Here is a 26,700-nt window from a genome sequence, read left to right on the forward strand (position 1 = left end):
TCTAAGGCAGCTCCTCGCTGAGAATGTACAAACATCATTAAACATGAATGAGTAATTTCCAGCAGCAAGCAATGAATTCCATACAGTCTAATAGGTGCAGTTTTTTAAAAAGAAAAGACTCCTTAAAAATGTCTTCAAGCTAATGAAAATAAACAGTAGACAAGCAGCCTATTAGTGTGGAGTGCTTGTTGTTTTCATAATATTTCACCTTTGAAGATGTTCTCTTGGCTCAGTTGGTCACACTCTCACCTCTAATTCAGATGGTTGTGAGTTTGGGTCCCACATAAGCATTTAAATGTATAATCTAATAGGTCAGACAACTGCTTCATATCTGCGTACTTGATGTCCTGCAAACCTTTGTGTATAGAAGGTGTTGCTATGGTAGCCGCTGGCAACAATAGTTGCAGGGGAGTAGAATACAAAGGAGTAGAAGTTAATCTAGTGTTATATAAAACTCTGGTCAGACCCCATTTAGAGTATTGTGTCATGTTCTGAGCATTGCACCTCAGGAAAATGAGTTATTTTTCAGAAAAATGATTGTTATGACCTGGAACGTATAAACTGAAAGGGTGGTGAAAGCAGATTCTTTGGGAAGGAAAGATACCCTGGCCTTGGGTGGGGCGTAACACAGATTCACCAGAATGATACTTAACACAAGAAGGATTAAATTATGAGAGCAAGTTACAAAGGGCTTGTATTGCCTTGAATTTAGAAGATTAAAAGGTGAACTAATTGAGGTATTTAAGATGTTTAAAGGACTCGATAGGATAGAAAGAGAGAGACACTATTTTCTCTGGTGGGTTTCCAGAATAAGGGGGTATAACCTTAAAATTAGAGCTAATCTATTGAGAGGTGATGTCTGAAAGCATTTTTGGGTAGTGGAAATTTAGAACTTACTCCCCCAAAAAGTTGTTTGGGCTAGGCCAATCGAAAATGTCAAAACTGAGATTGATAGATTGTTTTTAGGCAAGGGAATTATGGGCTACAGAACCATACCTGGTGGATGGTTAAGACACAGGTCAGCTATGTTGAATTGAATTGAATGGTGGAACTGGCTCGAGGTGCTGAATGGCCTACTCCTATGACCTGAATATTAATGTTGGTGTTTGGTCAGAAACAGTTTATTTGAGGGTGAAATGACTGAGTCAGAAGCTGGACATGACAAGTAATGCAGTGGAGGAACTAATGTTCAGGAATGTTCAGCCTCCAAAGATAATCAGAAAATCTTACAGGATGGAAGAGGCCATTCGGCCTATCTTGACTCTCTTTTGAAAGAGCTGTCCAATTTAGTCTCACACCCCAGCTTTTTCCACCATAACCCTGAAAGTCAGTTCTCTTCTAAGTACATGTCCAATTGTCTTTTGAAAGTTCCCATATAAGCTGTTTTCGTCACTCTTTCAGTTTATGCATTCCAGATCATGACAACTCTTTTTGTGGGAAAAATACTCCTCATTTTCCTTCTAGTATTGTCAATTATTTTAAAGCCATGTCCTCTAGGTTATTGACCCACTAGCTAGAGGAAACAGTTTTTCCGCATTTACTTGATCAAAACTGCTCAGAGTTGTGAATAACTCCCCTTAACCTTCCATGCTCTAAGTAGAACAATCCCGGCTTCTCCAATCTCTCCACATAGTTGAAGTCCCTCAAACCCAGCATCATTCTGATAAACATCCTTTGTACCCTCTTTAAGGCTTTGACATCCTTCTGAAAGTGTGGTGCCCAGAATTTTACACAATAATCCAGATGGTACCTAACCAATGATTTTTGAAGGTTTAGCATGACTTCCTTGCTCTTGTAGTCAATGTTTTTATTTACAAGACTAGGTATCCCATGTGCTTTCTTAACTACCTCATCAATTTACCTGTCACCTTAAAATATTTGTCAATATGCATCTCCAGGTCTTTCTTTAGGTAGGAAAGGGAAGCAGAGAAGCGAATATTCTTAATAGCCATCTCTGGGGCCCCCACAACGTAAGTCCCTCTAGTTATCTGTTTACCGCTGCTTTCTACCTCCTATCCCTTAGCCAATTTGTACTCCGGTTACCAGTTTTCCTTTAATCCCATGTGAAATCTACTTATGCTCTACTTCTCAGAGAACTGCAGATGTGTTAACTTGAGCCAAAAAATTTTATTAGGAGGTCAAGGATTCCTGCAAGCATGCCTACTACTGTTGGCCAACCCTGCAGCTGCAGCTCTGTTTGCTTCTTCCTCTTGTTGCTGCTCTTCCTCATCCCAAGCCTGTGAAGAGATAAAGTGCTTTGCCAGAAGCCCCTAAATGATAATAGGTGAGGATCCTTTAAATATCACTGGAAAAGGCTACCTCCTGATTTGCACTGTCCACGATTTGTGGACAGATTGAGGAAATTGTGGCAGCAATGCAGGTGGAGATGAAAAACACATGTCTTAACTGCATCATTTTATTCCAATTTATCTCTCTCGGTGAGTCCCCTACCTGTTTCTGGCTGGAGCTGACTGACTAAATCAAGATCGCAAGTCATAATGAGTGGACAATACTGCCTGTGATCCTGTCCCCATTACCTTCCTGTTTTCCGGTGTATATAGGGTGGTAGTGATGTGAACGTGGGCTGTAAGTTGCTTTTGAAGAAGCGTAGCGAGTCTTTCTGGCCAATATTCTTCCGTCCACCTACGCCACCAGTAACAACAGATTGACTATTCATTCATCTAGGTGCTGTTTGTGTGTCATCACTGGCACAGAATGGTTGCAACATTTGCCTACACAGCAGTCAATGCCATCTAGAAGTTATTTATTGCGGAAAGGGCTATGAGACATTTCGACAATGTGATAAGACCCTTTGTAAATGCATGTAATTCTCTTTTCAAAGTTATTTCAGTGACTCATTTATGAATCAGTGTAATGGTTGACCAGCTTATGAATTAATATTTTCAATAGCCTGAAATTGACTACCAGATTTCTATAGTTTTACTGTGTAGAAAATTAATCTATGCGGTGGAAAAGCTGGCTGTGACCACAGGCATTTTACCCTGTGGACACTGTCATATTGTCTATCCTTGATCTCATTTGTCTTTGTGAATGATCTGCTTTGTGGTGAGGCATGTTTGTTTTAAAAAAAGGAAAACAGCAATGTTCAGTGAAAAAAAAATGGTATGTCAGCAGATAGGAATGCAATGGTTATCAACTGCAGTCTCTTTGAATGATTAACCAGTCAACCCTGGCTCTGTGGCTAAATGAGTCAAGTGCACGATTGCATGGAAGGTGGGATGAGTTTTCCCAAAAGCTCTCGGGGGAGGAATTAAAAAGCAACTTCTACACATACTTCTCCTACCACTCTGGAAACAACTGTTGGATGAAAGCTTGCTGTGTGAAATGGAAGATGTTATCAAGAGTAGGCAACTTTGAAGATGCTAATAATAATATGCCTTTCAAAGCTTTGTATTTTGATGCACGTTTAAAGAAGCAGCATCTCTGTGTTAGTCTTCTAATAAATATAAAATCGTTATTGAAATTTTCACCCCTCCCACAATAAATTGCAATTTTCCATCTTTAGATGCCCTGAATTTCACCTTTCAAAAGGATTGCTAGAACACTTACTCTCTTTAGGTTAAGGTTGGAGTTATTTATCTCCTCAGTCTTTTTTGGCTCTAGTACACAATATTTTCTTTGTTCAAATTCTGCAGTCTAGAAATTCTTGTTAACCAGCATTGCTTCTTTTTCTTAAACAAAACAAATCCTCACAGTCATCAGTAATACTAGACAAAGCTCTATGCAGGCACTCTCACAATGATCAGCGGCCCACAGTGGTTGTGACGACCTCCTGCTTGTGAACTCTAGCTAAGGCCTGTCTGAAATATATCTCTTTCTTCTTTTACAAAAAAATTATTTGTATGTAAATGAAACACAAGCCTGTTCCCAAAAAGAGTGAATCTTTAAATTAGGTGGAATTTTGTCTGATGTCACCTTTGACTTCATTCTTCGCAGGTGCTTTTGTTTGAACTTTTCAATTTTGTTGAAAATTTAATGGTGTGCAATTCTGATTATGTATAAGTGAGAAAATGAGAGAGTATTATTACAAGGCAGTAATACATCAAGTTCAGATGCTGCAGTACACAGTGAGACAGCAGCAAGACCCCAAGGTGAGCTCCCTCCTTAAAATATACTCCAGGTTATGGTCGTGGCTTCTGGGGCATATTCTGGTTGTGTACTTTATCTTATGTGGACATCATGGTAGAAGTAGCAACATTGTGTAACTGGAATTGTGAGTCTTTAAAAAATTTACTTCACCTCCATGTTACAATAAGGTATCTTGGTATGAAAATATAATGTCAATTTTCACATTTACGCTCATGATACCCAGCTCTACCTCACCGCCACCTCCCTTGACCCCCACTGTTACTAAATTATCAGATTGCTTCTCTGACATTCAGGACTGGATGAGCAGAAATTTCTTCCAATTAAATATTGGCTATTTAGACTAACAGACTAAAGCCATTTTGGTCCCCACTCCAAACTCAGTTCCCTAGGTACTGACTCTATTCCTCTCCCTAGCAACTGTCTGAGACCAAATCAGACTGTTTACAACATTGGTGTCATATTTGAGATTCCTACCACATATTAGCATCATCATTATCACCGCCTATTTCCACCTCTGTAACATCACCTGACTTCATCTCTGTATCAGCTTATCTGCTGCTGAAACCCTCGTTCATGCCTTGGTAACCTCCAGACTTGCCTATTCCAGGACATCCCTGGCTGGTCTCCCACATTCTGCCTTCTGTAAACTTGAGGTCATCTAAAACTCTGCTGCCTGTGTCCTAACCTGCACCCTGCCGTTCACCTGTACTTGGTGACCTACATGGACTCCCAACCTTTATGTCTTAATTTGAAAGTTTTCATTCTTATTTTTAAATCACTCCATGGCCTCATCCCTCCCTATCTCTGTCATCTCCTCCAGCCCCACAACCCTCTGAGATATTTGCATTCATCTAATACTGGCCTCTTGAGCACCCCCAATTTTAATCGCTCCACTATTGGTGGCTGTGTTCAGCTGCCTAGGCCCTAAGTTCTGGAATACCCTCTCTAAATCTCTCTACCTCTCTATCGCGCTTTTCTCCTTTGAGACACTCATTAAAACCTTCTTGTGTCCAAGCTTTTGGTCATCTGACCTACTATCTCTTGTGGCTTGGTGTCATATTTTGCCTTTAGTGTGCTCCTGGAAGACATTGGAACATTTTATTATGTGAACGGCATGATATAAATATAAGTTGTTATATACCTTGTGTGTGTAATATTAGCTGATAGCACATTGAAGGAGATAAAAGGCCTTCCTAATCTGCAAGAGCAAAGCACATAAAGTCACTGACCAGTTGGGCCAAGTGATCAGTTTCTGTGTTGTAAATTCTATACAAACACTCAGCATGTTAGCATCTTGAAACCATCATAACCGTTACTAAATTTAACAATCTCACAGGGACCAGAATTTTGCAAGTCGTAGTTTTAAATTTAAAACCTGAACAAGGATGGCGTATACGATTGGGGCCCACTTAACAGAACTACACTCAGACAATTTAAAACCTTACAAATAGCTGGGGCAGTCATTTGAAGGGATGGGGGAAAGAAAGATAAGTTGAAGAGTTGAATAAGCATCATGTGGGAGGTATTCCTGTACTCAATGTGCAGACAAGTCTGGAATGACGTGAAATATGAAGGTACAAATCTATACACTACATAATTAATTCAGAGAAATTGTGTACAGGCGAGTTATGCAAAGTAAAGATTGCACAAGTTTCTATTAAATTATGCCAACAAAATTCTGTTCATGCGTTCAGATCCAGATAAAAGTTTGCCAAGAAACATTGTTTGGGTTACATTTTCTAAAAACTAGATCACAGATAAGCTGAATTGCACATATTTGAACCGCAGCCTGTTTAATCATTTGCTAAGCAATTCATTCTGAAGAAAAACATCTACAAACATGATTAGGCACCCAGAAGCCACTGCTGACTCTAAGTGAAATGTCTATATTAACTGCATTCAATACTTGGATAATTGAGAGAGCAGCTGACTTTTGGACAGGGCTAGACATTGTAATTAAGTGTTGCACTTAGCTCACCTGTGAACATGAAGTGGTTTGGTGTGCCAAAATTGTAACTCCAAATCACATTTGGTCAGCTGGAGTGGATTTGCAGAGTGCTGTGCATTCCAATGTTAAGTGTAAAAACAAAGATAAGAATTGACTGCTGATATTTGTGTATAATGCTGCTGAGCTGTGGACATTAAGTAAGTGAATGACAAGGCAGCAATCCAAGGGAGAAACTTCCCATCTCAACTGTAATTGAGAACTCTGGCAAGGGAGGAGAAGTACTTCCACTTTTAATGAACCGAGTAATTACATTTAGATTTGAGAAATTGGAGGTGGAAAATCACATAATGAGTTACTTAATCACTATTGATGTCAATTAACAGAAACAACCCAGGAAACACTTAAATGTAGGCCCTACTCTCCTGTCAAATGGCCTGAAAGTTACAACTTCTCTCACTCCTTCCATCATTACAAATGATGTGCAAATTCTCATTATGTATGGGCAGTGTCGTTCGTCCTTCGAGGTCAAGAGAACCATTTTCATCATCAGCAGTGTTTGGTAGGGTTCTGGTGGATACCCATGTGACTGTTAAGGTTGATCTGCTCCCGGAAGGTTCGTCAGACAATTGGGTTTTGGACAACTTGCTGGCTCGGGATTTCCTCTCCTTGTGTTTTCTCTTTGCTTCTGATATGCACTTGCTTTTGAAGGAAGCTGCACCGGGTGATGCAATCCTGGGCGCGTTCTCCCAGCTCTCGGGATCAATATCAAAACTACTAAGGAAAGCCCTCAGAGTGTCCTTGTAGCACTTCCTTTGACCCCCATGAAAGCACACCTCAGACTCAAGCTCTCCATAGAAGATTAACTTTGGTAACCAAATGTCAAGCATTCTGGCTAATGACCAGCCCGACTCAGTTGTGGCCATCTCACTACGGTGTGGATGCTTGCCATGCCAGCTTAGGTGAGCGCCTCAGTGTCTGGTATTTTGTCCTGCCATCTGACCTTCAGAAGCTTCTGAAGACAGCTCAAATGAAAGTGGTTGAGCTTCTTGGCATGACGCTGGTACAGAGTCCAAGTCAGAGTGGGCAGGACAATTGCTCTGTAAACTTTCAGTTTGGTAGGAAAACTTATTCTTCTTCCTTACCAGACTGATGTTCAAAGTCTGCTTTGGCAATGTGTCCTGCCATGGATATAGACAGCTCGAGAGAGTTTGCTGCTAAGATAAGTGAACTTATCCACTGCTGACAGGTTTTGGTCATGGACTAAAACATTGGGCCTGAGATAGGTCTTTCCTGGAGCAGGCTGGCACATTTCTTCAGTTTTCTTCATGCTGATCATAAGGCTGAAAGTTGTCACATGCACTGGAGAACAAATCCATGGTACACTGCATTTCCAGCTCTGATCTGTAGCAAGTGTACCATCATCAGTAAACAGGAAATTACAAAGTATGTCCTTGGAGACCTTGCTCTTTGCCTTTGGTCATCACAAATCGAGCAGCTTCCCGTCCATGCAATATCTGATTTTGATGCCAGGATCTCCATCGTGGAAAGCATCAGAAAGCCTGGCGGGGAATAAAATGCTGAAGAGAATTGGTGCAAGTACACAGCCCTACTTAACTCCATTAATGACTGGGAATGGGTCAGAAGACCCACTGTCATCCAGGACATGCATGAAGGTGCCATTCAGTAACTGTTGAACCATTGAGATGAATTTCTCAGTGCAACCAGATTTCTCCATTTACTTATGAAGGCGCTCACTGCAGACTGCCTCAAAGGCCTTGGTCAGGTCAACAAACATGCTGCAGAGGTTCATGTTGTCCTGCAGCTGTCTAACTGCAAATACCAAATCAGTGATTCCTAGACCTTTCTGAAACCACACTGACTCTCTGACAACAGATCCTGGTCAAGATGTTACACCAAACCAGGCTTGTCCAACCTTTTCTCACGCTTGGGAGGCTAATGAGCAAATTTCAGAAAGACAAAGCTTGGCACAACGTTAAACATGAATTTCAAAAAAAAAGCTGACATATGAAAAAAAACAACTTGCTGAACCAAAAAAAATCATGACAATAAATTGATAATTAAGAAAAAATGAGTAATAAATAAAGACCACCATTAGAGTGTGAAAGGGTGAGAGTGTGTGTGAGGGTGGCTGAGTGAGTGAGGATCAGTGAGTGTGTGTGAGGATGAGTGAGTGAGTGTGTAAGAGGATGGGTGAGTGTGAGTGAGTGTATGAGCGTGTGTGAGGATGTGTGTGTGTGTGTCAGGACAGGTGAGTGTGTGTGAGGGCGGATGAGTGAGCGAGAGTGTGTGAGGATGGATGAGTGAGTGAGAGCGTGAGGGTGGGTGAGTGTGTGTGAGAGTGGGTGAGTGTGTGAGGGGGGATGAGTGAGTGGGTGTGAGTGAGTGTGTGTGAGGATGGGTGAGTGAGTGTGTGAGAGGATGGGTGAGGATGAGTGTGAGGGTGAGTGATTGAGTGTGTGAGGGTGGGTGAGTGTGTGTGAGGGTGGGTGAGTGAGTGACTGAGTGTGTGTGGGTGAGTGAGTGTGAAGATGGGTGAATGACTGAGTGTGTGTGCAAGGGTCAGCGAGAGTGCCTGTTTGTTTGTGGGGGTGAGGGTGAATAAGAACCCTGAGACTGGGAGTGAGCCAGACACACACTCCCCTCCCACTCACCCATTCTCTCTCTCACACACACACATGATCATCCCCCTCTGTCACACACAGACCCCTCTCTCTCTCACACACACACACACTCCTCTCTCTCTCACACTCACATGCCCTTCCTGACCCTCACGCACTCACTCACACTCACTCACTCATCCATCCTCACACACTCTCACTCACCCTCACAAACACTCATTCACTCGCCCAGCCTCACACACACTAATTCACTCACCCATCCTCACACACACTTATTCACTCACCCATCCTCACATACACTTGTTCACTCACCCACCTAGAAACATAGAAAATAGGAGCAGGAGTAGGTCATTCGGCCCTTCGAGCCTGCTCCGCCATTCATCATGATCATGGCTGATCATCCAACTCAATAGCCTGCTCCTGCTTTCTCCCCATATCTTTTGATCCCTTTCACCCCAAGAGCTATATCTAACTCCTTCTTGAAAACATATAATGTTTTGGCCTCAACTACTTTCTGTGGTAGCGAATTCCACAGGCTCACCACTCTCTGGGCGAAGAAATTTCTCCTCAATTCTGTCCTAAATGGTCCACCCCGTATCCTCAGACTGTGACCCCTGGTTCTGGACTCCCCCACCATCGGGAACATCCTTCCTGCATCTACCCTGTCTAGTCCTGTTAGAATTTTATAGGTTTCTATGAGATCCCCCCTCATTCTTCTGAACTCTAGCGAATATAATACTAACCGACTCAATCTCTCCTCATATGTCAGTCCTGCCATTCCAGGAATCCTCACACACACACACACATTCACCCACAAACACACACACACACTCACTCACTCATCCATCCTCACCCATGAACATACATATGAACATACGAACTAGGAGCAGGAGTAGGCCACTTGGCTCGAGCCTGCTCCGCCATTCAATAATATCACGGCTGATCTGAATGTAACCTCAACCCCACATTCCTGCCTACCCCCGATAACCTTGCACCCCCTTGTTACTCAAGAATCTATCTAGCTCTGCCTTAAAAATATTCAAGGACTCTATTCCACCTCCTTTTGAGGAAGAGTTTCAAAGACTCACAACCCTCTGAGAGAAAAAAATTCTCTTCATCTCTGTCTTAAATGAGCAACCCCTTATTTTTAAACAGTGACTCCTAGCTCTAGATTATCCTACAAGAGGAAACATCCTCTTCACATCCACCCTGTTAAGACCCCTCAGGATCTTAAAGGTTTCAATTAAGCCGCCTCTTACTCTTCTAAATGCCAGCGGATACAAGCCTAACCTGTCCTGCCTTTCCTCATAAGACAATCTGCCCATTCCTGGTATTAATCTAGTAAACCTTCTCTGAACTGCTTCTAACAATGTACATCTTTGTTTAAATAAGGAGACCAGTACTGTATACAGTACTCCAGATGTGGTCTCAACAGTGCCCTGTATAACTGAAGCATAACCTCCCAACTTTTGTAATCAATTCCCCTCACAGTAAAAGATAACATTCTATTAGCTTTCCTAATTACCTGCTGTACCTGCATACTAACCTTTTGTGATTCATGCATTAGGACACCCAAATCCCTCCGAATCTCAGAGCTCTGCAATCTCTCACCATTTATATAATAAGCTTCCTTTTTATTCTTCCTGCCAAAATGAACAATTTCACGTTTGCCCACATTATACTCCATTTGCCAGATCTTTGCCCACACATTTAACCTATCTATGTCACTTTGTAGCCTCCTTACATCCTCTTCACAATTTACTTTCCTACCTATCTTTGTGTTATCAACAAATTTAGTCACCATTCCTTTGGGCCTTTCATCCAAGTCATTTATATAATGTTGAGGCCCCAGCACTGATCTCTGTGGCACACCACTCGTCACATCCTGCCAACCAGAAAACGACCCATCTCTCTGCTGCCTGTTAGCTAGCCAATATTCTATCCATGCCAATATGTTACCCATCCCTAATTGCCCTTGTTGAGAGCACATTAAGAGTCAGGGACTGGAGTCACATGTAGGCCAGACCAAGTGGATGGCAGATTTCCTTTCCTAAAGGGCATTAGTGAACCAGATGGGTTTTTACGACAATCATTTCATGGTCATCATTAGACTTTTAATTCCAGATATTAATTGAATTCAAATTCCACCATCTGCCATGGTGGGATTCAAACCCAGGTCCCTAGAGCATTAACCTAGGTTTCCAGAATACCAGTCCAGTGACAATACCACTATGCCACCGCCTCCTCTGCAATAACCTTTGATGTGGCACTTTATCAAATGTCTTCTGGAAATCTAAGTATAGTAGATCCACCGATTCCCCTTTATCCACAGCACATGTGACTCCTTCAAAGAACTCCAATAAATTGATTAAACATGATTTCCCTTTTACAAAACCATGTTGACTCTACCCGATTGCCTTGAATTTTTCTAAGTGCCCTGCTAGAACATCTTTAATAATAGCCTCTAATATTTTCCCTACACACACTCACTCACCCACTCTCACACACACTCATTCACTCACCCTCACATACATTCACTTACCCATCCTCACACACACTCACTCACTCACACACACACACTCACTCACCCATCCTCACACACACACACTCACTCACCCTCTCACACTCTCACTCACCCTCACACATACTCAATTACCCATCCTCACACTCACTCACCCGCCCTCACACACACACAGTCACTCACCCACCCTCACACACACTCACTCACCCATCCTCACACACACTCATTCACCCATCCTCACACACACTCATTCACACATCCGCACACGCTCACTCACTCACCCACACACACATACACACACACTCATTCATCCTCATGCACATTCATTCACCCATCCTCACACAGACATGCACTCACCCACCATCCTCTCACACGCACACACTCACTCGCACACACGCACACTCAGTCACTCACCCTCACACTCACTCACTCATCACCCATCCTCACACACACACACTCACCCATCCTCTCAGACACAATCATTCATCCACCCTCCCACACACACACTCATCCTCACACACACTCACCCTCTCACACATTCACTCACTTACCCACCCTCTTACACACTCACTCTCACCCACCCTCACACACACTCACTCTCACCCACCCTCACACACACTCACTCTCACCCACCCTCACACACACTCGTTCACTCAGCCATCCTCTCACACACTTTCCCACTCACCCTCACACACACACCCACCTTCACCCACCCACCCTCACACGCGCTCACTCACTCACCCACCCTCACACACTTGCCCTCACTCACTAAATCGACTGGGGCAGATAGGTGCACTGAGAGCGGAGAAGAGACCTGGAATGAGGCCTGAGGCCTAGCGGCGCCTGAACGCAGGTGCCTGCCGAGAGGAACGCGAAGAGCCGAGAGGGTCGCGGCTGGTGCCAGGGGAAAGGGGCTGGAGCCGGGAATAAGCGGCCAGAGCATTGGGAGCTGCAGGAAAGTGGCCCGAGCCACGGAAAAGCATGGTGAGTGGAGGCCCGCATGCTCCAGAGTCTCTCTACCTTCACTTACTCACAGTTCCTGGTGTTCACTGCTCCACCAATCACAGCCTGTTTTTCTTCCAAGTTTGAAGCTGATAGGCTTACTATTGAAGATTGAGATTGGAGGAGTAGTTCCCTGCAGAAATCTTCAAACTCACTGACCCGTCTTACTGGCATTTTGACCAGTCGATCCGGGGGTCACGTAATGGGGCTTCGCGGGCCATGGCAAGCCTGCACTAAATGATTCAGAATAATTTTGAAGATGATTTTGCTGGCGATGAAGAGGAGTGAGATTCCTCTATGATTGTCACACAGATTGGTAAGTTCTTAATGGCTTGTACATATGAACAGTGGAGACATCACTGTATTCTTATGGGATGGTTCCTTGTTCCCACATGGACTGAAAGTGTTCAGTGAGCTTCTTGACCAGGCATTGGCCTCCAGCCTTGTAGACCTCAGCTGGGATAGCATCAGCTCCTGGAACTTTGCAGCTAGACAAGAGTTTGATTAGGTTCGTCATTTCCAACAGCATAGGAGAACATTGGAGATGGCAGCTGATGTAGGGGGCGCTTAAGCACATCAGACGATCATTAACACCCTTTTGAAGGCAAGTCAACTTACTGACGAGGTGGTTCATGACAGTAAAGCCTACTCCAGCTGTGCACCGTTCTTCTTTTCTTCTGTGGTAGCCTGATGATTGCTTCTTGTATCTATGTGAAGAGAAAAAGATTGGTGAAGACAAATGTAGGTCCCTTACAGTCAGAAACAGGAGAATTTATAATGGAGAACAAAGAAATGGCTGACCAACTAAATACATACTTTGGTTCTGTCTTCACAAAGGAGGACACTAATAACATACCAGAAATGTTGGGGAACACAGGGCTTAGTGAGAGGGAGGAACTGAAAGAAATCATTATTAGTAGGGAAATGGTGTTGGGGAAATTGATGGGATTGAAGGCCGATAAATCCCCGGGGCCTGATAATCTACATCCCAGAGTACTTAAGGAAGTGGCCCTAGAAATAGTGGATGCATTGGTGGTCATCTTCCGAGACTCTATAGACTCTGGAATAGTTCCTACAGATTTGAGGGTAGCTAATGTAACCCCACTGTTTAAAAAGGGAGGCAGAGAGAAAACAGGGAATTATAGACCAGTCAGCCTGACGTCAGTAGTGGGGAAAATTCTAGAGTCCATTATAAAAGATTTAATAGCTGAGCATGTGAAAAACAGTGGCAGAATCGGACAGAGTCAGCATGGATTTATGAAAGGGAAATCATGCTTGACAAATCTACTGGAATTTTTCAAGGATGTAACTAGTAGAGTTGATGAGGGGGAGCCAGTGGATGTGGTTTATTTGGACTTTCAGAAGGCTTTCGACAAAGTCCCACATAAGAGATTGGCGTGTAAAATTAAAGCGCATGGGATTGGGGGTAGCATATTGAGATGGATAGAAAACTGGTTGGCAGACAGGAAACAAAGAGTAGGAATAAACGGGTCTTTTTCCGAATGGCAGGCAGTGACTAGTGGGGTACCGTAGGGATCGGTGCTGGGACCCCAGTTATTCACAATATATATTAATGATTTAGATGAGGGAATTAAATGTAATATCTCCAAATTTGCAGATGACACAAAACTGGGTGGGAGGGTGAGCTGTGAGGAGGATGCAGAGATGCTTCAGTGTGATTTGGACAAGCTGAGTGAGTGGGCAAATGCATGGCAGATGCAGTATAATGTGGATAAACATGAGGTTATCCATTTTGGTAGCAAAAACAGGAAGGCAGATTATTATCTGAATGGCTATAAATTGAGAGAGGGGAATGTGCAACGAGACCTGGGTGTCCTCGTACACCAGTCGCTGAAGGTAAGCATGCAGGTGCAGCAGGCGGTAAAGAAGGCAAATGGTATGTTGGCCTTCATAGCCAAAGGATTCGAGTACAGGAACAGGGATGTCTTGCTGCAATTGTACAGGGCCTTGGTGAGACCACACCTGGAATATTGTGTGCAGTTTTGGTCTCCTTATCTGAGGAAGGATGTACTTGCTATAGAGGGAGTGCAGCGAAGGTTTACCCGACTGATTCCTGGGATTGTGGGATTGACATATGAGGAGAGATTGAGTCGATTAGGATTATGTTCGCTGGAGTTCAGAAGAATGAGGAGGGAATCTCATAGAAACTGATAAAATTCTAACAGGACTATACAGGGTAGATTTATCTGACTGACTATGAATATCGTGTCAGATAAATGCAGATGAGGAAGACTTTTTAACCCATCCTATACAATTCACATTCAATTATTTCTTAAATTATTCCTGGGATTTTACCTCCAGTCCTTTGCCTGAAATTGGTTCATGTATTAATCACTATTCTGGTGATTCTGAGATTCTTGAGTGACAAATCTACTACAGAAGGCATAGCCCATACTGCCCCTTGAATTGCTCCATCATTCAACAAAATTGTGGCTGATCTTTCAACTCCACTTTCGCATCCTATCCCCATATCTCTTGGAAACACATCACATTACATCACCCTTTTTCTATCTCTACCTATCTCTACACCCTTCCCCAATGCAGCGTTTTACTCACCAATATATTATAAGTCTCAATCTGCCTCCTAGTTTGGAGTCATCTGCAAATTCGACCAATTTGCATTGAGTTCCTGATTGCAAGTTGTTAATGCAAATAAGGAACAGTAGGGGTTACAACACAATCCCACTCAGCACCTCACCCACCCTGCCCTGCTGCTTTCTTGCATTTTGTAAATTTGTTATTCACACCCAGGCTTTACCATGAATGCTCAATGTTTCCAGTTTTAGCAGCAATCCTCTGCGAGAAACTACTGAAATTTAAGTTCACCAAGACTCTCAGCTTACCATGTTTTTAAAAAAATGATTTCTCAGGATTTCCCCCTTCGGTGCTGATTTATTAGATCATCATGCTTAATTTTACACTCAATATCAATTATATCATTTTTATTTAATATACAAGTTATGCAGTCTAGTTTGTCCGTTTAGATATCATAACCAATGTGTGCCCTAACAGGTGTTCTGTTTGCATGAGAATAAATTGAAAGACTACAGTACTGGATGGGAGAACAGCGTGCAAGAAGCATAGATAGTTCATGAAGTTATTTCGGGCTGGAGGAAGGTTTGTAGTGGAGTTCCCCAGGGTCGGTATTGGGACCCTGGTATATATTAATGATCTAGATCTAGGTGTGCAGGGGACAATTTCAAAATTTGCGGATGTTAAGAAGCTTGGGAGTGTTGTCAACTGCAAGGAGGACGGTGTGCAACTTCAAGAGGACATAAACAAGTTGGTGGAGTGGGCAGATAGGTGGCAGATGAAGTTCAATGCAGAGAAGTGTGAGGTAATGCATTTTGGTAGGAAGAACATGGATAGACAATATAAAATAAGGTGTAAAATTTTGAAGTGGGTGCAGGAGTAGAAAGACTTGGGTGTATATGTGCATAGATCATTGAAGGTGGCAGGACAGGTGGAGAGAGCAGTTAATGAAGCATATAATATCCTGGACTTTGTTAATAGGATCATAGATAGAAGAGCAGGGAGGTTATACTGAATTTATATTCCTCCTTACACCTCAGCTGGAATATTGTGTACAGTTCTGGGCACCATATTATAGGAAGAATGTGAACAGTGGAGAGTGCAGAAGAGGTTTACAAGAATGGTTCCAGGGATGAGAAACTTCACCTATGAGGATAGATTGGAGAGGTTGGGACTGTCCTCCTTTGAGAGAAGGCAGCTGAGAGGAGATTTGATAGAGATGTTCAAAATCATGAGGGGGCTGGACAGCATAGATAGGGAGAAGCTGCTCCCGCTCGTAAAATGATCAAGAACGAGAGGGCACAGATTTAAAGTGATGTGCAAAAGAAACAAGTGTGACTGCTTGCGCACAAGCAGGGGAGAGACCTCACCCTGAGTGAGACACAACCAGAGTGAGTGTGGGTATTGACAATTTGGTGCACAGTGGGAATTCGGTGCAGAGGGGAAGAAGTGCTCTTTGCAATTTTTTCTTTGCTATCCAACTTCTTAAATCTTCAGAGAGTGGTCTTGCCCTGCTGCAGCAGTAGAGGCTACAAGGGAGAGAAATAACTGGGAAGTAGCGGGTAAGGTCATGTAAGTATTTACTACTTTTATCACTTATAGTTTAAGGTCTTTTTGTGGTTTATAGTTTGTATATTCAGTAGTAACGAGGATCAGGAAAGAAGGGCCCTAGAGTAATTGATTTAAAAGGTTTAATTTAAAGGGATAAGTCATGGCAGGAGAGCTCAAAGCCGTGGTGTGCTCCATGTGGAAAGCCAGGAACATTTCCAGTGCCTGGGACCAGCATGTGTGCAGGAAGTATGTCCAGCTGCAGCTCCTGGAAGCTCGGGTTTCAGAGCTGGAATGGCGGCTGGGGACACTGTGGAGCGTCCTCGAGTCTGAGCGCATCGTGGATAGCACATTTAGAGAGGTGGTCACACCATAGCTGAAGGGACTTGAGGAAGGAAGGGAATGGGTGCCCGCTAGGCAATCCAAGAGAAACAGGCAGGTAGTTCAGGAGTCCCCTGGGGTCCCGCTCGCAAATCGGTATTCCATTTGGGAGGCAGATGAGGGCGCTGGCTCCTCCAGGGAGTGCAGACAGAGCCAAGCTTCTGGCACCACAAGCAGCCTATCTGTACAGGAGGGGAGGAAGAGCAATAGTAATAGGGGATTCTATAGTCAGGGGAACAGATAGGTACTACTGTGGCCCTCAATGTGACTCCAGGATGGTGTGTTGCCTCCCTGGTGCCAGAGTCCGGGATGTCACTGAATGGCTGCAGGGCATTCTGAAGGGGAGGGTGATAAAGCAGAGGTCATGGTACATGTTGGTACTAATGACATAGGTAGAAAGAGGGATGAGGTCTTGCATCAAGAATTCAGGGAGTTAGGCAGTAGACTGAAAAGCAGGACCTCTCGGGTTGTAATCTCTGGATTACTCCCAGTGCCAAGTGCTAGCTAGCACAGAAATAGGAGAATAGCGCAGATGAATATGTGGCTTAAGAGTTGGTGCAGGAGGGAGAGTTTTAGATTCTTGGATCACTGGGACCGTTTCTGGGGAAGGTGTGATCTGTACAAGCGGGACGGTCTACATCTGAACCAGAGCAGGACTAACATCCTTGTGGGCGGGTTTGCTAGTGCTGTTGGGAGGAGTTTAAACTAATTCGGCAGGGGACACAGAATGTTAGCAGAATAGGGACATATCATAATACAAATACATAATACATAATAAAACAATCAAGTCAGAGAGAGTACAGCTGCATTAAGTTTCAGGGGAGTAAGGCAAGGCTGGATGGCCTCTACTTTAATGCCAGGAGTATTGCAGGTAAAATGGATGAGTTAAGGGTGAGGATTGACATGTGGAGTTGAGATATAGTAGCCATCACAGAGATGTGGTTGAGGGAGGGACAGGATTCGCAGCTCAACATTCTGGGATATAGAATCTTCAGGTGAGACAGGAGAGGGGGTAAAAGAGGAGGAGGCATTGCATTATTAGTTAAGGAGTCAGTTACTGCAGTAAGGAGAGATGATATTTTGGAGGGGGCATCGAATGAAGCTTTGTGGGTGGAGCTTAGGAATAAAAAAGGGGCAGCCACATTGTTAGGTATTTATTATAGACCCCCAGATAGTCAGCGGGAAATTGATGAGCAAATATGTGCACAATTTGTGGAGGTGTGTAAAAATAATAACAATAGAGTAATTATATTAGGTGATTTCAACTTTCCCAACATTAATTGGGATAGACATAGTGTTGAGGGCTTGGATGGAGTGAATTTCTCGAAATGTGTACAGGAAAATTTTTTTGGTCAATATGTAGAGGGTCCAACAAGGGACGGCGCAGTGCTGGACCTAATTCTGGGGAATGAAGCCAGACAGGTAGCTGAGGTGATGGTGGGGGAGCATTTTAGTGATAGTGACCACAACATGGTACAGTTTAAGTTTGTTATGGACAATGAAATAGACAAGTTGCTAAAAAATGTTTTGCATTGGGGGAGAGTGGATTTTAGTGAAATAAGGCAGGATCTGACCAAGGTAGACTGGGAACAGCTACTTGTGGGTTGGTGGAGTGGGTGGTAAAGTGGCAGATGGATTTTAACATTGAGAAGTGTGAGGTCATACATTTAGGGAGGTCAAACAGTTACAGGGATCACAAAATACATGGGAATATACTAAGAGGGGTAGATGAAGTGAGAGATCTTGGCGTACAAGTAAACAGGTCCCTGAAGGCAGCAGTTCAAGTAGACAAGGTGGTAAAGAAGGCATATAGAATGCTCTCCTTTATTGGCAGAAGTAGAGAATAAAAGTAAGGATATAATGTTGGAATTGTATAAAACATTGGTGAGGCCACAACTGGAGTATTGTGTGCAGTTCTGGTCACCACATTACAGGAAGGACATAATAGCTCTGGAGAGAGTGCAGAGGAGGTTTACAAGAATGTCGCCAGGGTTAGAAAAGTGTAGCTACGAGGAGAGATTGGATAGGTTGGGGTTATTCTCCTTAGAACAAAGAAGGCTGAGAGGTGACTTGATTGAGGTGTACAAAATTATAAGGGGAATAGATAGAGTGGACAGGATAAAATTGTTTCCCTTGATGGAGAATTCTAGAACCAGGGGACATAGATTCAAGTTAAGTGGCAGAAGGTGTAGGGGGGACATGAGGAAGAACTTTTTTACGCAGAGGGTAGTGGGTGTCTGGAATTCGCTGCCCAAGTTGGTGGCAGAGGCTGAAACTTTAAACTCTTTTAAAAAGTACTTGGATCTGAACCTAAAGTGCTGTAAGCTGCAGGGCTATGGGCCGGGTGCAGGAAGGTGGGATTAGAAAGGGCACCTGGGTGTCCTCAGGCTGGCATGGACAAGATGGTCCGAATGGCCTCCTTCTGTGCTGTAACTTTTCTATGGTTCTATGGTTGTGGGTAAATCTACAGAAGAGCAGTGGGGGGTGTTCAAAAAGGAAATGGGGAGGGTACAGGCGCAACATGTTCCCTCTAGGGTGATAGGAAGGAGTAACAAGCCCAGAGAACCATGGATGACCAGAGATATTCAGGATACGATGAGAAGGAAAAGAGAGGCTTCTAGCATTAGTGGAGTACAGAAAGTGTAGGGTGGAGCTTAAGAAAGCAGTTAGGAGAGCAAAGAGGGGATATGAGAAAGCTCTGGCTGGTAAATGTAAGGAAAATCCCAAGATATTCTATAAGTATATCAATGGGAAGAGGATAACCAGGGAAAGAGTATGGCCCATTAGGGACCAAGGGGGCAATCTATGGGCGGAGCCAGAGGACATCGGTAGAATGTTGAACGAATACTTCACATCCGTCCTCACCCAAGAGAATGAGGATGAAGGTATGGAACACGGGGAGAGGGACTGCAAGGTTCTTGAGCAAATTGATATAGGGAGTGACAAGGTATTGGAGGTGTTGTCAGGCTTAAAAGTGGACAAATATCCAGGTCCGGATGATTTTTGTCCCAGACTGCTGAGGTAGGCAAGGGAAATCGCAGGGGCTCTGACCCAAATTTTTAATTCCTTTCTGGCCACGGGGGAGGTGCCAGAGGACTGGAGAACAGCTAATGTGATTCCGCTATTTAAGAAGGGTTGTAGAGATAAGCCAGGGAACTACAGACCAGTGAGTCTCACGTCAGTGGTAGGGAAACTATTGGAGAAAATTCTGAAGGAGAGAATCTATCTCCACTTGGAGAGGTAAGGTGTGATCAGGGATAGTCAGCATGGCTTTGTCAGAGGGAGGTCATGCCTAACAAATTTGATTGAATTTTTTGAGGTGGTGACCAGGCGTGTAGATGAGGGTAGTGCAGTTGATGTAGTTTATATGCATTTCAGCAAAGCCTTTACAAGGTCCCACATGAGAGACTTATAAAGAAGCCAAATGCACATGGGATATAGGGTAATTTGATAAGGTGGATTCAAAATTGGGTTAGTTATAGGAGACAGAGGGTGATGACAGAAGGATACTTTAGTGACTGGAAGTCCGTGTTCAGTGGCGTACCACAGGGATCTGTGCTGGGTCCCCTATTATTCGTCATTTATATAAATGACATAGATGACTATGTGGGGGCTAGTATTAGTAAGTTTGCGGATGACACAAAGATTGGCCGGGTGGTTAAGAGTGAGGTTGAGTGTCTTGGGCTACAGGAAGATATAGACAGGATGGTCAAATGGGCAGATGGAATTTAATCCTGAAAAGTGTGAGGTGATACACTTTGGAAGGAGTAATTTGATAAGGAAGTATTCAATGAATGGCATGACACTAGGAAGTTCTGAGGAACAAAGGGACGTTGGCGTGTGTGTCCATAGATCTCTGAAGGCGGAGGGGCATGTTAATGGAGTGGTGAAAAAGGCATATGGGACACTTGCCTTTATCAATCGAGGCATAGATTACAAAAGTAGGGAGATCATGTTGGAGTTGTATACAAACTTGGTGAGGCCACAGCTAGAGTACTGTGCGCAGTTCTGGTCGCCACGTTATAGGAAGGATGTGATTGCACTGGAGGGGGTGCAGACGAGATTAACCAGGATGTTGCCTGGGATGAAACATTTAAGTTGTGAAGAGAGGCTGGATAGACTTGGGTTGTTTTCGTTGGAGCAGAGAAGACTGAGGGGTGACCTGATTGAGGTGTACAATATTATGATGGGCCTGGACAGGGTGGATAGGGAGCAGCTGTTCCCCTTAGTTGAAGGGTCAGTCACGAGGGGACACAAGTTCAAGGTGAAGGGCAGGAGGTTTAGAGGGGGATGTGAGGAAAAACTTTTTTACCCAGAGGGTGGAATGCGCTACCCGGGAAGGGTGGTGGAGGCGGGTTGCCTCACATCCTTTAAAAAATACCTGGATGAGCACTTGGCACGTCATAACTTTCAAGGCTGTGGGCCAAGTGCTGGTAAATGGGATTAGGTAGGTAGGTCAGGTGTTTCTCACGTGTCAGTGCTGACTCAATGGGCCGAAGGGCCTCTTTTGCACTGTGAGATTCTGTGATGTGAGAGGAAACTTTTTCACACAACGAGTGATTCGCGTCTGGAATGCACTGCCTGGAAGTGTGGTGGAGGCAGGTTCAGTCAAGGCATTCAAGAAGACATTAGATGATTGTTTTTATTCAAATAATGTGCATGGGTACGGGGAAAAGGCAGGGCAATGGCATTAGGTCATAATGCTCATTTGGAGATCTCGTGCAGACATGATGGGCCGAATAGCCTCCTTCTGTGCTGTTAAGATTCTGTTATTCTGTGTGAAGTTATCCTTGACTAGCTAATTACAGAATTGTTAAAGTGCAGAAGGACGCTATTCGGCACATCGTGTCTGCATCAGCTTTCCGAAAGAACAATTAGCTTAGTGCCACTCTCCCTCATTCTTCCCTATAACCCTGCCGTTCTTCCTCTTCAAACAATAGTCCAATTCCCTTTTGAAAGCCTCAATTGAATCTGCCTCCGCCATACTCTCAGGAAGTGCATTCCGGACCTTAACCACTTGCCGTGTGAAAGGTTTTTCCCTCACATCGCTTTTACTTCTGTTTCCAATTATTTTAAATCCATGCCTTCTCGTTCTTGATCCTTTCACGATTGGGAAGAGGTTGTCCCAATCCACTCTGTCCAGACCCCTCATGATTTTGAATACCTCTATCAAATCTCCTCTCAGCCTTTCCTTCTTCAAGGAAAACAGTCCTAACTTCTCCAATCTATTTTCATACCTGAAGTTCCTCATCCCTGGACCATTCGCATGAATCTTTACTGTACTGTCTCCAATGCCTTCACATCCTTCCTGACGTGTGATGCACAGAACTAGATGCAATACTCCGGCTGAGGCTGAACCAGTGTCCTGTACAAGTTCAACATAATGTTTATATGCCCTGAATAATTGTGCATGTCCTAGACACCATGGAGTCAAGATCATAGGGTCATAACGGCACAGAAAGGGGCCTTTCAGCCCATCAAACGTATGCTCGTTCTCTGTAGAGCAATCCAATCAGTCCCATTTTCTTGCTCCATCCCAATGGCTATGGACGGTCATTTCCCTAAAGTGCCCATCCAATTTCCTTGTGAAATCAATGTCTCCTCTTCCACCATCCTCATAGGCAGCGAGCTTCAGGTCAACCATTCGCTGCATAAAAAAAGTTATTCCTCAACACCCCTGCAGCTCTTGCCCTAAAACCTTAAATCGGTATCCCCTACTCCTTTTATTATTAGCTAATGGGAACATCTTTTCTTAGTCTATCTTATCTAAACCTGTCATGATCTTATACACCTCTATCAATTCTCCCCTCAATCTCCTTTTATAATCTTTCTTACTTGCATTCACACTTCTGACAGTATGGGTTGGAATTTCTTTAATCTGTTGAGTGAATAAAATGTGTCACTCCAACCTAAAACCCACTTTCCTTGGCTGGGGTAATGATGTATTCCTGACTGGCTTCCTGCCAGTATCTGATAGCCTGCCAGTCCGCCTGAGGAAAATTCATATGGTGCTGTAGCAGGCTGCACCTGGGAGTCCTGGTGAGCATTGGCGAAAGCCACACAGAAGGGCTGGGAACCTGAACCCTGCTACTGCCAAAACCCCCACCTACCCAGCAGGCAGGAAGAATGCAGCCAGCAGTGGAAATTAAATTGTGGTGGTAGCTCACGGCCTGGTTTTTCCTGCCTTTTTTTGTCCTATTTGATCACAGAATCACAGTGCAGAGGCCCATCGAGTCTGCACTGACACGTGAGAAACACCTGCCCTACCTACCTAATCCCTTTTACCAGCACTTGGCCCATAGCCTTGAATGTTATGATGTGCCAAGTGCTCATCCAGGTACTTTTTAAAGGATGTGAGGCAACCCGCCTCCACCACCCTCCCAGGCAGCGCATTCTAGACCGTCACCGCCCTTTGGGTAAATAAGTTTTTCCTCACATCCTCCCTAAACCTCCTGCCCCTCAACTTGAACTTATGCCCCCTTGTGATTGACCCTTCAACTAAGGGGAACAGCTGCTCCCTATCCACCCTGTCCATGCCCCTCATAATCTTGTACACCTCGATCAGGTCGCCCCTCAGTCTTCTCTGCTCCAACAAAAACAACCCAATCTATCCAACCTCACTCCATAACTTAAATGTTTCATCCCAGGCAACATCCTGGTGAATCTCCTCTGCACCCCTTCCAGTGTAATCACATCCTTCCTATAATGTTGCGACCAGAACTGCACACAGTACTCCAGCTGTGGCCTCACCAAGGTTCTATACAACTCCAACATGACCTCCCTACTTTTGTAATCTATGCCTCGATTGATAAAGGTAAGTGTCCCAAATGCCTTTTTCACCACCCCACTAACGTGCCCCTCCACCTTCAGAGACAGGACATTGGAGGAAAATCCAGGCCTCAGATTTTTTGCAGTGACCTACACAAACTTAATTCTTTTCAAGGACTTTAAAATTTTGATTCCTCTACCTTTCTTGTGCCATCTTCCACATTTTAAAATCCAATCTTGGTGCCACCACCTCTCTACTTCCTGATTTACCCAACCATCTCATGCTCTGCAACTTTTGTGGTTACCTGTGTCTCCAACCTTAGCCCTGTTAGTTTTCTCAATTTAAAAGATATGGTATGTAGAATGCAAACGGTCAAGGTTCACTCGTGTTCTGCTCCTTCCAGCAGAGCATGTTTAATTGACACTGTCACAGATCTAGCTTTTTGAATTTTGAGGGAGTGGCTAGCTACTAGGAACTAGTAAGCAAGAATTCTCCCTGACCCTCAGAAGGTAATAATTGAGCAAAAACGAGAACAACATCTTAATACAATTCCTATAATTGTACACTGCATTACAATTGCATTCCACAGATAACATTCCTGTGGCCTATCAAAAATGGAACTACATTGTTCCACAGAATATTCATACCTCTATCTGTGTAGTTATCCTTCTATCTTTCAATCTATTCATCCAATTCCTTTTAAAAATAGGAGTCAAATTGACAAAGTATCATTTGACAGCCAAACGTCCCTTTGGTAACAGCAGGACTAGAAGCTAAGAGTTTATGCTTAATTTATTTCAAGAAAGCTCTGTTTTCTTGACTCGCTCACCTGCTTTTAGCTGCTCCAGATTAAATAAATTGAACCCCAAACAATCCAAATTGTACATGGTCCACTGGAAACAGCAAGCTAAATCAGTGGATTGGACCTCATCATTACATTCTTATTATTATTTTAAATGACAGCCATATTCCACACCATTTTAGTGAGTTCACTATCAACATGGTGTGGCATATGGCTAGATTGCTAATCAGTCAGATTTACAAAAAGTATGCAATAAATTGCAATTTTGCTTCACTGGGTATTTTGTTTCAGTGAATCTGCTCAGGAGGGAGCAGTATAGGATTTACCATTTTCCTTTACAGCCATCCTCGGAGGTGCTTACCTCTCATTGGAAGTAACACGATCATGTTCATGATCTTAGCAGGCCTCCTGTTTAGCCGACAGGTTATTTCCCAAAGAAAAAGGATAGGGAGGGAGAATAAACCAGACCTTCATGCTTGTTACTGAAGGGAGTTGGCAGTAGTTGTGAGTTTAACAAGACAGCAAGAAAATATATCATAGCTTACAAAATGAATTGCCATTAGACCTTTAAATTAAGTAGTAGGGAATATGAAAACTAATTATTTTTTTTTAATTACTTTTAAGGGTGCAGGTGACAGCTTTGTGGGTGCCCTGGCATTCTACATGGCTCACTATCCTTGCATGGAACTGGACGAAATGAGCAGAAGGGCCTGTGACATTGCCTCGGTGAGCGTCCAATCACAAGGAACTCAAGCTAGCTACCCCTACAGAGCACAGCTCCCACAGGAACTATTTTAGGAAAAGGCTGCGTGTTTCAGGAAAAAATGAAGAAATGGGCCATTCATCATGGTAATATTCATAGTTAATTTTATTGAATTTTTTTCAAATAAAAAATTGTAAATAAAAGTGCAAAAGGAACACTTCTCATGTTATCGTCTCCTTTGGAAATATCACCATCACCTTTTGCGTCACCCCAAAGCCACAGATGATATTCTAATTCCAGGAAATCTTGTTCAGTTTCTAAACTATCCTTCTACAAAGCCAGTCCATTTAAGCATCCTATATCAGATTGACCTGATTTTCTTCTTTTCAAAGAAAAGGACATGCTTGTTCACTGCAAAGGAAATAAAAGTGTGATTACTATGCAGGGTACTAAAACAAAATTGGCACAAAGTTAGCAGCTGCTACGAACCCATCTGACTACACAGAACAACTGAGATTAGGGAGTCATCATGTGAGGAAGAGTGCTGCCGCTGCTTAGTGGGTTATAGCGTAAACAGGTTATAAGCGGGTTACAGCATAAACATCTCACCAGAGAAATTTTTTCACTGACTCACCCTCATCTGCTTTTACTGAAAATCCAGCTAATAGCTGGAGAAGGTTTTTTTTTAAAATGGACATATCTTGCTAATAGCAATGCCAGTAACTATTGGTGGAGGAAGCTCTTGTCCCTTGAAATTAAGCTCCAGTACTTGTGTACAATGTTGCATGTCGATACGAATTTCTTTTGTGTACAGCTTCAACAGAAGCACATTAAAAATAACCAGTTAATGTTGCTATTAAAAAAAACAGAAGGGAATTTAATACGAGCTCAGTAGCATATACTTGTATTCAACGGACTTTATTTCAAGACACTGATGCCATTTGTTTTCTCAAAGGTAGAGGTGAAAAAACAGTAACCAAATGAAATAATTATCGAAGGTGTAACAAAGTGATAACTCTGTTAAACCAATTAGAGCAAGCTGGCAATTTCAGCAGTGAAAGTTAAAATATTTACAAGCACTGAAAATGAAGCTTTTCAAAACTGCTTCAAGCCAAATGCTCTGCATTGAAGTGCACTAAAAGTTCACTTTTTCAACAACATGACACTCACAATAACACTAAGCCCTTGGGTCTTTCATGTTTTAACAAGTAAAAGGAGACTTTGTATTATAGCCCAGATATAAAGTACAGTACAGAAAGCAAATGTTTTCTCAGCCCTTTTTATGCCCAAATATTTTCTGGAACCACACCTATCATTTAAAAGTCTCTAACACATGACGTAAGTGGCATGAGGTTTTTTCTTTTTTTAAAAAGGAAACACACCCAAACCAATGTCCTGCCACGACTGATGTCCAGTTGTTTCCATGAGTGGATACATATTTAGTGAAGGATTAGAATATTATAGATCACAGCAACAAACTAACAGAATGCTTTTCTTTGGGGGATCACATACAGGACTGAGAAAGCAGTTCCTGAATCCATTCCTAGTGAGACGAGTCAAACATTCAACATCCAGGCCAGATAAAAATTGTTCCCCATACTTTTCTCCAATAGTGTGCCTCCGATCTGAAAACTCTCCGTGATCTCTGCACTCATCATAATAAATGATGTGATTAAAAGCATACATGAATTTGTGATATCATAATAAAATGAAAGGATTTTCAC

The 26,700-nt window shown here is 43.3% G+C and overlaps 2 protein-coding genes across 5 annotated transcripts in view; one reads left to right on the top strand and one right to left on the bottom strand.

Moving 5' to 3' along the window:
* rbks (ribokinase) overlaps positions 1–25,191 on the top strand; it is a 169,231-nt gene extending 144,040 nt beyond the window's left edge. For 3 of the 4 annotated variants that reach the window (XM_078542706.1, XM_078542705.1, XM_078542702.1), the window contains one exon: positions 24,898–25,191. In XM_078542706.1, the coding sequence (XP_078398832.1) occupies positions 24,898–25,071 (174 nt within the window). In that variant the 3' untranslated portion in view covers positions 25,072–25,191. The remainder of the gene's footprint in view (positions 1–24,897) is intronic. The other variant, XM_078542703.1, reaches the window with a different exon arrangement.
* mrpl33 (mitochondrial ribosomal protein L33) overlaps positions 25,124–26,700 on the bottom strand; it is a 38,116-nt gene continuing 36,539 nt past the window's right edge. Inside the window, exon 4 of the mRNA XM_078542707.1 lies at positions 25,124–25,387. Coding sequence (XP_078398833.1) covers positions 25,338–25,387 — 50 coding nt within the window. The 3' untranslated portion in view covers positions 25,124–25,337. The remainder of the gene's footprint in view (positions 25,388–26,700) is intronic.

Source organism: Cetorhinus maximus, chromosome 5, assembly GCF_964194155.1.
Source record: "Cetorhinus maximus chromosome 5, sCetMax3.hap1.1, whole genome shotgun sequence".
Classification (NCBI taxonomy): Eukaryota; Metazoa; Chordata; class Chondrichthyes; order Lamniformes; family Cetorhinidae; genus Cetorhinus; species Cetorhinus maximus.